Genomic DNA, 16,308 nt, shown 5'->3' with positions numbered 1-16,308 from the left:
AATAAATGTCTCTATTTTTCATATTACATGACTGGATATCTTCTGGACAGACCTTGTAGATCCATTGCAATATTAAGTTTTAAAATGTCTGGGTGTTTCCCTGTGTTAGTTTAGGATAAATGAAAGCTAGAGAAACTACTTTAATAAAAAACCTTTTGTTTGGGGTTTCAAATATCTAGCTAGCACTAACAGTGACATTAAAATGTTCTTATGGAATTGTTTAAATAATTATCCAAAGATAACTTAGGTCTCCCAAATCCCCTATTATTTGGCAGGATTCAAATTAGTTTTTAAATTAAGCAGTTGATATATTAAAGAAGATGATATTAATGAGACTCTGAAATTACACCTCATTCTTTAAGTTCCCCCTTGCTTTCTTTTTTTAGGTTTGTAGTTCAGAACCTGAAAAGTTTACTCAAAAGGTAAAGGTATGGATTAGTGAGTACTGGAATCTCATGGACACGGCGGCTACTGGCCTGTTTTTGGTTGGTTTCGGCCTCCGGTGGGGTGACGCCCCCTTGCACACAGCGGGGAGACTCATCTACTGCATCGACATCATCTTCTGGTTCTCTCGACTCCTGGACTTTCTCGCTGTGAATCAGCATGCAGGTCCCTATGTGACCATGATTTCAAAGATGGTGAGTACAGGCCGCTTGTGTGCTCTCATGTTCTTTTTAAAGCATCTGCCTTCTTTTATGGCTCACATTCAATAGTTTAAATTTATTTTCCCCTAATGCGAATGAAGTTTGATGAGGGCTCATGGGGGGCTGTCCTCCACCCAGCGACTCAGGGACCCGGAATCCTTTCATCTCGCGACATGGTAATGTCAGCCTATGGCTTCTAAGGTCTCCTGTGACAAGGAATGAGTAGGTTGGAGAAAGTCTAATGGCTTTTAACTGCTCTGGGAAGCAAGTGACTCAAGTCACTGTCACTCTACAGCCCACTGGCCAGAGCAGATCTCATGGCCCCAGCCCCATGGAAGGAAGGCCAAGAAATGAGAAATGCAGAGAAGCTCAGAATGCTCATGGAATAATTGTGTCTGCCTTGGTGAACACATGCATTGAGCTTATGTACATTTAGCAAGTGAAATGAATCATATAAATGCTAAATGAATCATTTAAAGGACCTTTAAATTGTAACACAGCAGTTTGTATTCTATAAGCTATCCTCTATGGTACACTATAACAACAAGGCTTACTCTGAATATAAAGACTAAGTGTTTGGGAGTTAGGAACCACTGGGTTTAACAAACATCATTTCATAGCTGCTTTTTGCATTTTTCTTTTTTGGTTTGTTTGGAGATGTCTACTTTGTCAGGGTGCTCAGTAGCATGGAGATCTTCAGCAGATTCTTTGCCTGCTCCATTTCTCAGACTCCAATCAGTTCTTGAAGATAATTGTGTGGATAAAGAACCATTTTACTGATTTAAGTATCCCTATTTTTATCTTTTCTTTTCCTAACCTCTGGTCCAGCTGATGAAAAGTTAGGTATTAGCTATCCACAAGCTATCCATGTTTCATTACTTCTTAGAAAAAGAAGCACAGATCCTCTGTTGTTAGAATATTTGTGCTATTCCATAGACCACATTGACATGGATAAACGTGTGTAGGGAAAACAAAATGGTTTAGTCCAAGGAAGTGCAGCTGTGCGGGGCCTGGGGCATTGGGGTCAATGACCAGACAGTCTTGTTATTGGCAGTATAATCATGATGGTTGCTAGTGTTTCATTGTTTCAAATTTCAGGTCTGTGGTAAAATTCTTGTTATGTTGCACTATTTTTCAGACAGCAAACATGTTCTACATTGTGATCATAATGGCCATAGTGCTGCTGAGCTTTGGGGTGGCACGCAAGGCCATCCTTTCGCCGAAGGAGCCTCCGTCTTGGAGTCTTGCTCGAGATATCGTGTTTGAGCCATACTGGATGATGTATGGAGAAGTCTACGCAGCAGATATAGATGGTGCGTAGGAGATTTCATCTGCAGCAGAAATGGAACTTATGCAGACAGTAGAATAAAAATCTGGAAAATAATTATCTGAATCTTAAAAATATAAAAAATTTATGATATTCTAGCCCTGGCTGGTGTGGCTCAGTGGATTGAGCGCTGGCCTGCTAAGCAAAGGGTGCTGGTTTGATTCCCAGTCAGGGCACATGCCTGGGTTGCAGGCCAGGTCCCCAGTAGGGGATGTGCAAGAGGCAACCACACATTGATGTTTCCCTCCTTCTCTTTCTTCCTCCCTTCCACTCTAAAAATAAATAAATAAAATCTTTAAAAAACCCATTGTTAAAAAAATTGATGCTATTCTGCTAAGTTAATGTGCTAAATATTTGCTTATTATCACCATGATAATAAACAAATTATTATTTGGACCATGATTCATCTTATCTCATGATTTTAAATTCTTTTTTTCCCCCCTGTAGTTTGTTCAAAGCAATCACCCTGCCCTCCTGGTTCTTTTCTTACGCCATTTCTCCAAGCTGTCTACCTCTTTGTGCAGTATATCATCATGGTGAACCTGCTAATCGCTTTCTTCAAGTAAGTTATTTTAATTAAATGTGGTTATTGTGTTGCAATCAAAATGGGGGCAGGTATTTTGAGTAAATTCACATGTATTTTGAGCATGTAACCTTTGGTTTTTGTGTGCTCCATATTTTATTACTATGGTTTAAAGTTACCATGGGCATGAAGCTACTGTTAGAAGAGAAAAACAACAAATAGAAAGAATAATAAAAGCAGGATGAAAGGAAATCATGCGCTGTAATTAAGTAATGATTGGAACCATGGCAACATAACAACGTCGATGAGGTTGGCTGTTGGCTGACTGTCTTACCTGGTGCCTTCGTCTCACCTGGTAACAAAGGTTACTTGGAGTCTGTTGTTTGGTTGGTGCCCTGAGTGGCTTGTCTTCTCTTGTACATCACTCTTCACTTATCCTCAGTCTCCTGTTCTGGCTCATCTTCCCCTCAACCTTTTAGCTATGGAATGTCCCTGGCCCAGACCTTGCTTGTCTTTTGTTTGTGCTTTGTTTGCTGCTCTTGGTCAGTTTGCTTTATATGCTGACGAATCCTAATTTATATCTCCAGCCCCATTTTTTTTCCCTTGAACTTCAATCCTGTAGATCCAACTGCCCCCTTCCATTGCCAGTCGGATATATGATAGATTTCTAAAATTTTAAAGGCTCAAATTCTTGACCTCTCCTCTTTTCCAACATGTATTTATTTTACTTGTATTCTCCCAAATCTGTGACACAGACCACAAGTGGCTGTCAAAGTTCCATCTTCTCTCTGGATCAAACCAAACACCTTGGGTTCATTCTTAATGCTTCTAGTACTTCTAACTCTGAAGGGTTGGGAATGCCTGTTTCGAATAGATCACCAATCCAGCCACCTCTCACCACCGCACTGCTCCCGCAAAGCCTCCTCATTTATTTCTCTGCTCCTGTCTTTGGCCCTGTATTCCGTCATGAACACAACGACCCTTTACAAACATACATCAGATGATGTTGCTCCTCAGCTCTAAATTCTTTAATGGTTCCCCACTTCCCTCCTGGTAGAAGTTGAAGTTCCTGCCATGACCAAGGGGGCCCCACAGAACTGGGCTTACCTTCTGCCTCTCAGATCACACATTGCACTACTCCTCCCCCAATTAGTTTCCCTCCAAGCACACGGACCCCTCACAGTTTTTTAAGCAACACAGGTGTGTCTGCATTTGCTGTTCCCTCTGTTTGGAATGCTCTTCCCAGGTGTCAGTGTGGTTCACTCTCTTACCCTTTTCAAGTCTTCGCTCGAATGGTGTTTACAAGTGAAGCAAGCCCCTTCTCCATCTGTCATCTCCTTGGCATGCCTGGTCCTCCTTACTCTTCTTTCTTCATAACCACCTATATATACAAATATATTTTATAATTTACATATTGTATTTTTCTCTTTATCTGGCTTCTCTACTGGAATATAAGCTCCTCAAGGACACTTTTTTTTTTCTTATGAATTCATCCCAAGCACTGACAAAATAAGAAAAGGGAGATCAATGCACGGACTCTAAGTAAAGAAAGTAGAGAAGACAAAGGCCAGAGGGAGGCAAAATAAATCAGCACACCTAAAAAGTAGCTTGCAGGTAATGGGAGTGACCCACCTTCCTGCTCTTTACAAGATTATATGGTAGCTATTATCACTTCTAGCTCCCACATATTATGAACTTTAAAATTTATTGGTGTTTAGTTATTATAGTTATTTTTTGATGTATCAAGTAATACTAACAGGAATGCATGTGATTTTTGTATCTCAAAAAACCTCAGGTATGAAGAGAGGTTGAGAAATCCTCACTTAGACCAGTTTTCTCAGTTTAGAGGTGAACACGTTATAGACCAAACAAGCTGAGAAAACCAAAATCCAACTACTGGCCCAGGGGCTCTATCCAGATTCTTTATCCTTGTAATTACCAGGAGCCTGAAATTAACTCTGAGTGTCTTCACCTGTGGCGGACAGACTGCAGTCACACTTGGCATGGCAGTAGCCTGTAATTTGTACCTGGGTACAAATTGGTATCATGTCCACCTCTAGAGTCTCTAATTCGATAGTTCTGGGATTGGGCCCAAGAATGTGCACTTTTGGCAAGATTTTAGGTGATGCTGTTGCTTCTGGCTCAGTGACCCAGTGACCACACTTTGAGAACCACTGTTAAAACCAGTCGTCTATTTCCTTCATCTACTTTATGGACCAAGTGAAATGTGCCCCCTCCTTTTACCCTAAACCAGCCTTTTCTGGGACAGTCCTGGTGCCTTTTCTTTATTATTACTCCAGTTTAGAGTTGCCTGTATTTTTATTTGATAAATTTGGCTGCCCTACTCAAGTACTTCTCTGTCATCGTTCTGTGAAGAGACTCAATTTTATGTCAGCCTAAGTGAAATGTTAAGATGGACATTCTATTGTGCCATAGCTTCACTGTGCTATAGACTTAAAGTGAAGTAGTTAAGGATAATATGTTTTAGAAAAAGTGAATAACTGTACCACCCACTGCAACTTCCATCAAAAGCTTTGTAATATCAGGCCCTGGCTGGTGTGGCTCAGTGGGTTGAGCAGTGACCTGCAAACTGAAGGGTCCCTGGTTCGATTCCTGGTCAGGGCACCTGCCTGAGTTGCCGCTCAGATTCCCAGTTGGGGGTATGGGGAGGCAACCTATTGATTGATGTATCTCTTATGCACTGATGTTTCTCTCTCTCTCTTTCTCCCTCCCTTACCCCCTCTCTAAAAGTAAATAAATACAATCTTTAAAAAAAGTTTTGTAATATCAGGATATTTATTGCACTAGCTGAATATTATAATTGATTCAATTAAAGGAAAAGTCCAAAGTGGCCTATCAATTAGCAGCTACTTTCATGGCAAAGTTCATCTAAATAATATATGTAGCTTTTAAATAGAAGATGTAGTTAGTAATTTATTTTAGGATGAATTGATTCTTTCCCCCTTTCTCTTCTTCTTCATTAATATTGTTCTGTTTGGGTGTTTTAACTAGGGTTATCCTAGCAGTTCTCATATTTGACATTAGAAGAATCTCTTCATAAAGTTAATGGTATAGAGGAACGTGAAAGCTACATACCTTGACAGATGAGTTATGGACTGAAAAGGGCTTATGTGAGATGATGTGGTAAACCAAGAGTAGTGTTAAGTTCCAATGGGCAGTTTCTGTTCATGGCATCTAAAATGTTAGCGTTTTCTTCTCTTTGATTGTAATTTCTACCTTTTGCTTATTATTCTGATGAACATATTTTATTGTAGAAAGTGATTAATGTGTTTTGTTTGGTGGGAGAAGGATCAGAAATGCCTTGGATATTTGTATTGGCTAACTGCAGATAATGTCAGGTGGATCAATCATAGAATATGGAAAAATAAAAAAAAACTCTTATATTTCAGGGCTCCATATTAAAACATTGTCCCTCTCTTGTTACAAATTACAGTAATGTTTACATAGATATGAAATCCATTTCAAATGAACTGTGGAAGTACGACCGCTATCGCTACATCATGACCTACCACGAGAAGCCGTGGCTGCCCCCTCCTTTCATCCTGCTGAGCCACGCTGGTCTCCTCCTTCGCCGTCTCTGCCACCATCGAGCGCCGCGTGACCAAGAAGAGGGTGACGTTGGGTTAAGTAAGTTTTTGTGTCGGAGGGAGAGAGTAAAGAGTGGAGAGTCAAGGCGAAGGCACACCTAAGTGTTATCGATTAAATTCAGGCCACAGGATGGAAGGCTCTGGGAGTCTCAGCTGAGGAGCTGGGTCTAAGTAAATATTAATACGTTGTCATTGTGTGGTCACGGTATGTTTCGCTGAGATTAATTGATACTTTGGGAGAAAGGAACAGGTAGGAACAGAATCCCGGTTTGAGTGTGTAAAGGCTTTATGTCTCCTGGCATACCTGTGTTTTCTCTGTTGTCCTGGAAATTCACGGTCTAAGGAAAATAGATAAGTGACACTGTTTGCTTAACTTAATAGCCAGTCACTGTTCTCTTGTTCTGTGATCGGTGCAGCACGGAGGTGGTTCTGAACGGATGTTTCCCGTCTTCAAGAACTGCAGCTCAGGGTGCAGCAGAGCGGGCTCTCTCTCTCTCTCTCTCTCTCTCTCTGCAAAGCTTAAGTCTACATATTTTGAAATTTTCCTAGTTTATTTCGCTTACCCATATCATGACTGCATGATATGACTGTGATACTAATTTTCAGAAGAGAACTTTCCTTATTGAGATTTTACAGGTCTCCTATGGCTCCTCTCAAGCAATCTCACAGTGGATACCAGCCCCACTTCTAGACAATTTCTAGAGCTAGATGAACTAGGTAGCATAAATCCACAATCCTTTTCCCCAAATTCTAAGTCCAAAGTACCTTTGAAAATAGAGAATCTTTTTTTCTTCATAAGCCGTGGGAAGGCTCATTTGGGTAGAAGTGGCTTATGAGACTAATTAACATGAACCCCTTATTCCTTCGCCCTAGGTAGTGTGAACATTCATCAATTTTGCTGCCAAAGTAGTCTTGTGTTTTATTACAGGGGCTGCTTCATTTATGGTATTTACTTTTCTAAGACTAGAAACAAATCTAAATTCTATAACACAATCTGGTTCCAGGAGTTTTGGATACGGGGTATGGAGTATTTATACATCTCAGGGAGCCCTTAGGGGGACAGAGGCTACTGCAAGGTTGACAGGGTAATAATCCTTTTGTTCCTGGTAGTTAGTGTGTGAAGTGTTTTTCTCCTTCTGAGTCACTTAGGAGATTTCTTTTCCTTTTTCATTTCTTCCCCCACAAGAGAGTCAGTCTTTATAAGAAAGCCAAAGCACAAATGAAGTTAATGTAAAGGCTTATAACTGACCCTGGCTGGTGTGGTTCAGTGGATTGAGTGCTGGCCTGTGAACCAAAGGGTCGCTGGTTTGGTTCCCAGTCAGGGCACATGTCTGGGTTGTGGGCCGGGTTCCTAGTAGGGGGCGTGCGAGAGGCGACAACACATTGATGTTTCTCTCTCTCTTTCCTTCCCTTCCCCTTTCTCTAAAAATAAATAAATAAAATCTTTAAATATTTTTTTAAAAAAGGCTAATACTTGTACTGTAATTCTTAGGCTTTTATTAGAGCTCCAGGCAGTCATTGGTTGCAGAACCATTGAACCTAATAGATTGTGAACGATTTGAGAGATCCTAGAATTAACTAGGATTTGGTCAGACTTTTTAACACCATACCAAAGAATGTTTCCTGATCTCCCCTGGGTCTGGGCTTCTGGTAAATTTTCTGTTCACTCCAAGCTCTGGAAAGTTCTTGAATTTTTGTGAGGCTGCTTTTACTCTTCTGTATTGAGGATCAAGATGTTTGCATGTGGGGCAGCAGTGCCACCTGGCGGACAGTCCTGAGAATGCTGCACACTCTACAAGCGGCACCTGTCAGTGGAATTGCTCTGTGGGCTGTTTGCTCTCAGGAATCCACAGGAGGTTCAAATCATGACACTTGTAAAATTCCTCATTCATAGGAGATTATTCAATGCAGACAGATATTTAGAGTTGGGGAGATATTGGATTTTTGTTGGTATTTGAAAAAGTCAGAAAACATTATGCACTTGAACATTTCCTTTAAGCCATGGATATTTTTATCTCTTATTTTATGGAAAAATAATGGAACACTTTCACTTTTAATAAATTCTGGAGAACTCTAGTGGTTCTTTCCCCCCTACTTTAAGTGAAATTATTGAAGGAAGAGAAACTTCCTCCCTTTTTTACGATTTTTTGTGACGCCATTTTCATATTTTCCAAGTATTGCAAACTTGCTCGAAAGATGTATTTTCTGGTTAGGTCAGAGTGAGAGCCAAGCTAGTAGACCGAATGACTGCTGAAGTTTGGCATAGAATTGCATCATCAAATGCTGTGTCTTGTAATGAGTTTCATTATAATTTTGTCAGGGAAGGTGGATAGCCTCAAATGGCAATTGAATGGTGATAGTGTATCTTTTCTCCATAGAGTGTAGTATATACAAACTCAGTGTAACAAGGTAAAACTTTCTTACACTTAGCAGGTTAATTTTAAAAGACTTTGACTTCTAGCCTTGAAATTAACCTAGTTTATTTATTGTCATTTTGATTGATAAACAGTTGGCTGGGGAGAAGAAGACAATCTGTTTCTGGGGAATCAAAAGTTATACATGGATCTTCGACTGAGCAGGAGTTGGTTCCTTTAACCCCCGTGTTATTCAAAGGTCAGCTGTATAGTGAACTGTTGTTGATGGGTAAACACATTCTAACCTAGTAAAATGTTGAAGAGGAAGAGTCTTGTCCAGGTTGAGCCATCTTACCGCAGGAGTCGTCTTCGAGTTCCCGTGTCTGTTAGTAGCACAAACAGGAAAGACCCAGACTGGCGTTTCCAGGTCTTCCTACACACTGCTTCTCCGTGGAATTCGGTCTGACAAGCCAGCACAGTTTTACTGTACAAGCCACAGCTCATCAAATTTCAGCACAAGTGGGAGAAAAGCCACTCACACTGTATCAGTTTCCTATTAAAAGTGAATCATGGTTCTTTTCATGTAATATACTTATTTCCACAGAACTCTACCTGAGTAAGGAGGATCTGAAAAAACTTCATGATTTTGAAGAACAGTGTGTAGAAAAATACTTCCATGAGAAGATGGAAGATCTGAATTGTAGTTTGGAGGAACGAATCCGAGTGACATCGGAAAGGTAGAAGATACACATATTTCCCTCCCCCGAATTACTGCCCACGCCCAGATTCTATTAGGATGTCTAAAAAAGTACAGAGGTCTACTTTCCAAACCAAGAGGTTTGGGTTCTCTAAGATGTTCTTTAGTAGCATATAATAATTATGTAATTAATGCATGTTTATTGAACATCTACTATGTCCCCAGCCATCTTCTAGTTAGTGGAGGTAAATGGTGAATGAGAGACAAGAGTCCCTGTCCTCATAAGACTTATAATCTAGCATGTACATGTGGAGGAGTGAGGGGGGTGGAGGAGAAAAAGTAAACAAGGAAACACATAAAAGAAATATGTAATTTATTGTCTGGCAATAAAAGAGCAATGAAGAAAAATAAAGTAGTGTAAAGGAATGGAAAAGGATGGTGGTGAGGCGTCTGCCAGAGTTAGGGGTTGGAAAGGACAGTTTTGGGTAGCCTGGTGCAGACACGTCACTCCAAGGTGCTTGGAGGGGAGACACCTGAGGGGGGTGGGCCAGGCAGAGATATCAGGTGGCGTGGTGCACCAAAGGAACAGCCGAAGGAGCAGGAAATGCAGGTATAGCAAACGCAGACACTTGAGGCGGCAGTGGTGCCTGGAGCTGCAGGCAGGCCCAGCCCTGGTCCAGTGACTGTGCTGGTTGCATCAGGAGTCATGAAGGTCTCAGGACGCCTGACCAGCAGTTAGTTGTACAGCAGAGTTGATGGCTGAAATAGGTGAAGGGTGAAGAGAAGTGGAGACAGCAATGGCAGACAGCTTTTGTGAGAAGTTTTGCTGTGAGGGGAAGCGAGGAGGGATATAGGATATGGTAAGGTTGTTTTGTTTTGTTTTGTTTTGTTTCTTGTGGCCATAACAACAGAAATGTGGATCGTCTTGGAAATGACCTACCAGCAAGGGAGAAGCTGCAGGAACAGGAGGAGGGCAAGGTGGCTGGCTAAAGTGCAGTCCTCAGGAGGGGGCTTGTGGAGCAGGTGGCCAGGAGAGGCTGTAGCCGGTGCACTAGGCGATGCAGCGAGGGTTAGGGACACAGATCTCAGGGCAGAGGCGTCAGCTGAGCGCCTGTGGGCACGTGTGACCTGGGGCGACAGTGCAGGGAGGCTGTGCGGGGGGCCCGAGGAGAAGATGTGTTGGGGAGAGGGAACATATTCAGCAGCTGGAATCGAGTCACTGCTTTGGGGATGGACTGCTGATGGGGGGACAAGGCGTTGTGTTAGAACAAGGAGGCCGGCGTGCGCTGATGTGCATTTTTCTTAAAACACAAAACTGCTCTTGTACCTGGAAGCAAATCGACAGAAGTGACATGTGTTCCTTCTGACTATAAAATAAAATGTGTGCTAACCAATGATGTATGTATTTCTCTGGTGTCAGATAGATGGGTAGTGAATCCTCACATACAGCTTTATTTAAAGCTGAATCACATTTAGAACTTTCTGAGTGGTTGACTGTGGGCATGTTATGTTCCTGGGCTTTTTCTATTGATACTGTATTCATGTAAACAGGTGTCCAGGAAGCTGATTGAGTTTCAGGTCAAAATTGAATATTGAGAAAAGTGTGATCACCACGTAAGATGTGAATCCACAAAATTCTGTTTTACTGAAAGAATATCTTTAGGCCAGAGCCCCGGGAGCTTCCTTTCCCTCTCTGTCTTCCACATGTTCTGCCTCCGTTGCCGCGATGGCTCTGTGGGCGGCCTTGGTTGTTGGTTTCGTATCCAACGTACCGAGACAGGGCATGTTTATGGAGCCGGGATGAAGTCCTGCTTCTTGCCCAAGCTACATGTACTTGGGCAAATTGAGCCTGGGCCTTTGTGTTCTTATCTGTAGAATGGATGTGAAAACAGACCTACCTCTCAGAGTTGTGAGGACCACATGGCAGGGTGCAGGTGAGCCGTGTGGCAGAGTCGGGTTAGACAGTGAGGATGCAGTGGAAGTTATCTGTTAGTATGGAAAAAGAGGCACCCAGAATTTTGAGTGTGATTTTTAAAACATGCAAAGAGGGATAAAAATAATAGATTAAGATGGGATTAAGATAATCCCCACTCCCTAAGATTATGAATAAGGTCAGGGAGAGCCCTTACCTTACACTATAAACTAGGGAGGGATTTTAGGTCAGTGAACGGACAGATTTACCTTCCAGGTAGGTTCCTTCAGTCGCAAGGTGGATGCGAGGGGTCAGCACTGGAGCTAGGGAGGCCACGTGAGAGACTGATGCAGCAGATGGGGGAGTCCCGAGGACTAGCTGAGTTAGTGGTATCAGGATGGAAAAGAGGGTGTTTTAATCCCTTTGGGGGGCCATGAGGAAATACCACAGAATGGGTGGCTTATAAGCAGCAGAAAGTTACTGCTCACAGTTCTGGAGGGTGGCAGTCTGAGATCAGGGGGCCAGCTTGGTTGGGCAGGGCCCTCTGCTGGGCTGCAGACTTCTCATTGCGTCCTCACCTGGTGGAAGGGCTTCTCTGTGGGTCTCTTTATAAAAGCAGTAATCCCTCCCATTCATGAGCATTCCACCCTTATGCCCTAATCACCCAAAGGCCCTCCCTCCCAATGCCATCGCCTTTGAGGTGAGGATTCCAACGTGTGAAATTCAGGGGGACGCAGTCGGACATTCAGACCATAGCAGAGGAGGTGAGTAAAGACCTGTTTAGGAAGGGCAGTTCATGAGGTGAGTCAGGGATTGGATGTGGACCTGAGGAAGAGCCCGGGGTCCAGGATGACTGTTAGGTCTCTGGCTGGGGTAATCAGGTGAAAGGTGGTGCCACCAAGATAAAGGATGTACACCAATTGCGGGAATGGAAGCAAGGAGGCTTAGATTTTTGGAGCATGAGATTCCTGTGGCGCATTTCAACAGAGATGCCGGGGAGTCTTTTGATGGATGAATCCGAAGCCCTGGGACAAAGTGCGAGCTGGACGAGGGGATCTGGGAGTGGTGACTTACTGTAAGAGATCTGCTTAGTGTAAGAAAGTGAAACTGTGACAGAGGAAGTGATTATGCCCAGAAAGCTAGCTGAGTAGGGAAACTCGGTGGGCTGAGGGACTCGAACCCTGAGAGGTGCCACCGGACCCTGAGAGGAATGTGTGGACAAGACTGAACTGAACTGGTCAGAGGGGTGTAAGGAAAACTAGGAGAAGGTCATATTGTGAGTCAAGTGAAGACAGTGAAAACTTAAGAATAAGACATGTATTAACAAACAAATCAATAATAATATAATAATAATAATAATAAAAAATAGCCTAACACTATTAATCATCAAATACTATTATATTTCTGTCAGATTTCTTTTCTTAGGATTGAATAGAGAGGGATTAGGAGGTAGATGGATATGTCGCTTCTGAAAAATATTCTAGATACTTTCAAAGGCTCTAGAGTTTAATTATGAAGCTCTGATTTAACTTCAAAGCATAATCAATCATTGTTCCCTCTTGATGGAGCTATTTTCCCAGCCTCATTTTGCATGGTTATTTTTGTTGAAGTCATTTCTGGAAGCTCAGAAATGAGGTGTGGGAGGGAGGGAAGAATATTTTTTGCTCAGGTAACTGGATAGTCATTTGAAGAGGTGGGGAAAGGAGATTAGGAGGGTATTTGTATGCTGCCTGTATCATTATGTAGAGTTAAGTGGGCTGTGAAAGTGGAAAAGGCAAATACGGTAAGGCTGATTTATGTCTGACTTTCTCTGTTTCGGAACCCTGGCTGCTCTTGGACCCCACAGTGTAAGTCAGTGCCTCCCTCTCTGTTCTGTGAAGTCAGATGTTTGTTAGGTGTTTCTCCATATTAAGCACGTTTGGGTACATTGTATTTGGGACATGCTACATTTTTTAGAAAGCTCAAGCACTTTAACATACCATGCAGTGTGACTTAGTAGAGAGTTAGGGTTTGAGCAGATCTGTCGTTGTTGGGCTGTGAAACCTTATAAAGGAACATTTGTGGTTAAATACCTCCCTGCATGGGAAATGTTGATGTCATTCATTTAGCACTTCATGGTACTCTAGGACTCCTCTCCTCCCTCACCTCCCCCCACAGAACAAAACAAAACAAAACAAAACAAAACAAAACAAAGCAAAAGACCTGTGCCCAGGCCCCAGACGAGCTGCTGGGAGCTGCTGGAGCATAGTGGTTAAAGTCACTGAGTGTGGAGGCAGACTGCTGGGTCTGAGCCTCAGTCTGTCAACCATCGCGCGACTGGCCATGGGACCTCTCCTCTTTTCATAAAAGGGATAATGGTAATGCCCCCCTTGTAGAGTTGGCAAAAGGGTAAGTAAAATAATAATGTAGAGCCTTTGTAAAATGCCTGGCATGTAGTGACCGCTCAGTGAATACTATAATTGTCATGATGATGATAATTATACTTATTATAATCTCCTTTGAAAATACCTTGTCCGAAGGCCCACTATAAAACAATAACTATCCTGGTCTTGCCTCCACCCTCAAACCTTGCACAAGGGGGAACTAAAATGATAAGAATGTGTTTTACGTGTCAGAATGGCTGAAAGGATGGATTAATGTAGTTTGCGATTGAGGAATATAATTAAAGTATGTTTCACAGAGCATAATGCTTTAGAAAATAAGTGCCTATAAAAGCAAGAGGACCCGATTTGCGGATGACCAGGTTACTTGTCTAGCGGGCCTCCATTGTAGCACGCTACCTGTTGCTGTGAATAGTTGCTGGCTTCTATTGTGTCCGTGCGATGTGACTGCTGCTAATGGAACTTAATGAGTCTCCATTACTGCTGTTCAGACTGTACTGTTTTTGAATTAGATGAAACAGTGCACTGGATGGAGAGGCTCTAATTAAGCATATTTGGAAGGGAATATACATATATTTTGTGCTCTTTTTCTCATTAGCCTTGTTAATTCTAGTTTTGCAGGTTCCAGAAGGTCAGGAAGCATTTATTAAGCTTCTATTGAGTTACAGAAGTTGAATTCTATAGCAGGCATAAGAAAGAGAAAGTTCTACCCATCTAGACAGCAATAAAATGGAAAATACCACCCTCTGTATTATTTGATATGTGAAAAGCTCCCAGAAAGAAGAAGTGGCAGATTTCTCAACCAGGTGACTTGAGGGGCTCTCAAGAGAGGGGATGTCTAACACTCTTTGGAGACGTGCTTGCTGCAGCTCTTCATGGTGTGATCCCCACTTCTCCCAGTTCCCGAATAAGACGGGACATCATTTTTAATTTCCACATCTGTCGTATCAGCCATGAGACTGTTGGTTAGATTCCCTCTCTTGCTGTTCTTTACTTTATTCCTATTTCTCAAAGATTTTTCTTATTGAGAAATTGCAAAGTTTAGTCCCTCCTCCAAATAAAAGAATAAAACAAGGGAAAAAAAAAAGAAAACCATGTCATAAGCCAGAGTCCACTGTGAAAATTTTGGTCTTTTTTCCATTTAGTCTTTTATATATTTTTAGTCAAAATTATACGGGCTTGTATTTTGTCCCTCTTTCCACATTATACATCAAAACACTTCTTCAACTAATTAAGCACTCTTTGTAAACATACTTTTAACTTTTGTTTTTCTACTTACAAAGATTTTTATGCCATATTTAAAAATATATCATTCAGAACATAATAGATATCTACATCCTTACCATTACCCTCAGAAATAACCAGAGGAAATTATTATCAACAATATAAATATGATTTTAATAGCTTCATAATATTTTATCTCATAATGTAAAGAGTATATGTGTACTTTAAAGTAGTGAGATTCTTTGTGTGTGTGTTGCCTAATTGAATGCTCTGATGTTGCATCCTTGTCTGCTTACCCCATGCGGTTGAATATTTTACCGTTTCCTTATCTTTTGCATTTTATCTTTTGTGAGTTGTCTGTTCATGTCCTTTGCAGTCTCTGTAGTTTTTTTCCCACAACAATTTGTAAAAGCTTTTGCTTTATTAAGGGATACAATTACCTTATCATATTTGTTAGAATAAGTTCCAGCTAATTTTTCTATTCTAAAATTTTGTATTATATTTTTATGCATATGAGTTTGTTTTTATGTAACCAAATCTGATATATTTTGTAATTTATTCTATTCATTATTAGGCTTAGACAACTGTATTAGTTTCCTAAGGTTGCCATCCAGAGCACCAAAAACTGGGGGTCTTATAAGAACAGAAATTTACCCTCTCACAGTCCTGGAGTTTAGAAGTCCAAAACCAAGGTGCTGGCAGGGCTGCACTTTTTCTGATGGCGTTAGGGGAGCTTCCCTCTTCCAGCTCCTCAGTGTTCATTACAAATCCTTGCTGTCTTGGTTTTGTGGATGCATCATGCCAGGTGTGGGGTGGTCTTCTCCCTGTGTCTCTTTAGGTCATTCTTTCTTCTGTATCCAAATTTCCCTTTTTATAAGGACACCAGTCATATTGACTTAGGACCCACCCTAACGACCTCATTTTAACTTCAGTACCTCTGTACAGACCCCATTTTTCCAAATAAGGTCACATTCTGGGAGCACTGGGGGGTGAGGACTTGAGCATATCTCTTTCGGCAAACACAAAACAAAACCCATCCCCACACTGAGATATTTACAGAGATATATACAGATAAATATTAACCAATATTCTCTTTCTTTATCTCTTTCTAAATGAAATCAATTGCTACGTTTAATTTGACTCTACTTGCAATTTAGTTCTATACTTGTATAGCAAAGATTTTTTTTTGACGTAAATCAGTGGCTGGGCATCATAATGTTGGATTAAATTATTCCAAGTAATTTTTAAAAATTTGCCTAAGGATTTTTCTGAATGTAGATCTCTTAAACTATGTTTTGTTTGAAACTTGGAAAGCCTGTTTGACCTGTAGATTTATAATTTTTTTAAAGATCTAAAAATATTTTAAAAAATTGATTATTTGTTTATTGATGCTGTTCCTATCATTCTGGTTTCTTCCTTAGGATCTCCTTTCCTTACCAAAATAATAGTTGGATATTTCCAGTTGCCAATAGGAGATGTCCAAGTGTTTGTTATACAAAGTAATGAATATCTAGGTTAATACAAATGGGCTGATTGGTGACATGATTCGAGGGGTAACTAACGGGAAGCTGGAACTATGGCTCTGAAATATTAGAAATAATGGCTAATGTAGATTTGTGGTTTTTCTGCATTGGGGTG

General features: G+C 41.3%; 1 protein-coding gene across 2 annotated transcripts in view; it reads left to right on the top strand.

Moving 5' to 3' along the window:
• Positions 1-16,308, top strand: part of TRPM6 (transient receptor potential cation channel subfamily M member 6) — a 168,946-nt gene that overhangs the window by 115,160 nt on the left and 37,478 nt on the right. For both annotated transcript variants that reach the window (XM_036021747.1, XM_036021748.1), the window contains 5 exons: positions 387-638; positions 1,783-1,957; positions 2,419-2,533; positions 5,949-6,142; positions 9,061-9,193. In XM_036021747.1, the coding sequence (XP_035877640.1) occupies positions 387-638; positions 1,783-1,957; positions 2,419-2,533; positions 5,949-6,142; positions 9,061-9,193 (869 nt within the window). The remainder of the gene's footprint in view (positions 1-386; positions 639-1,782; positions 1,958-2,418; positions 2,534-5,948; positions 6,143-9,060; positions 9,194-16,308) is intronic.

This window comes from Phyllostomus discolor, chromosome 3 (assembly GCF_004126475.2).
Source record: "Phyllostomus discolor isolate MPI-MPIP mPhyDis1 chromosome 3, mPhyDis1.pri.v3, whole genome shotgun sequence".
Taxonomy (NCBI): Eukaryota; Metazoa; Chordata; class Mammalia; order Chiroptera; family Phyllostomidae; genus Phyllostomus; species Phyllostomus discolor.
This window is presented reverse-complemented; position numbering and strand designations above follow the sequence as displayed.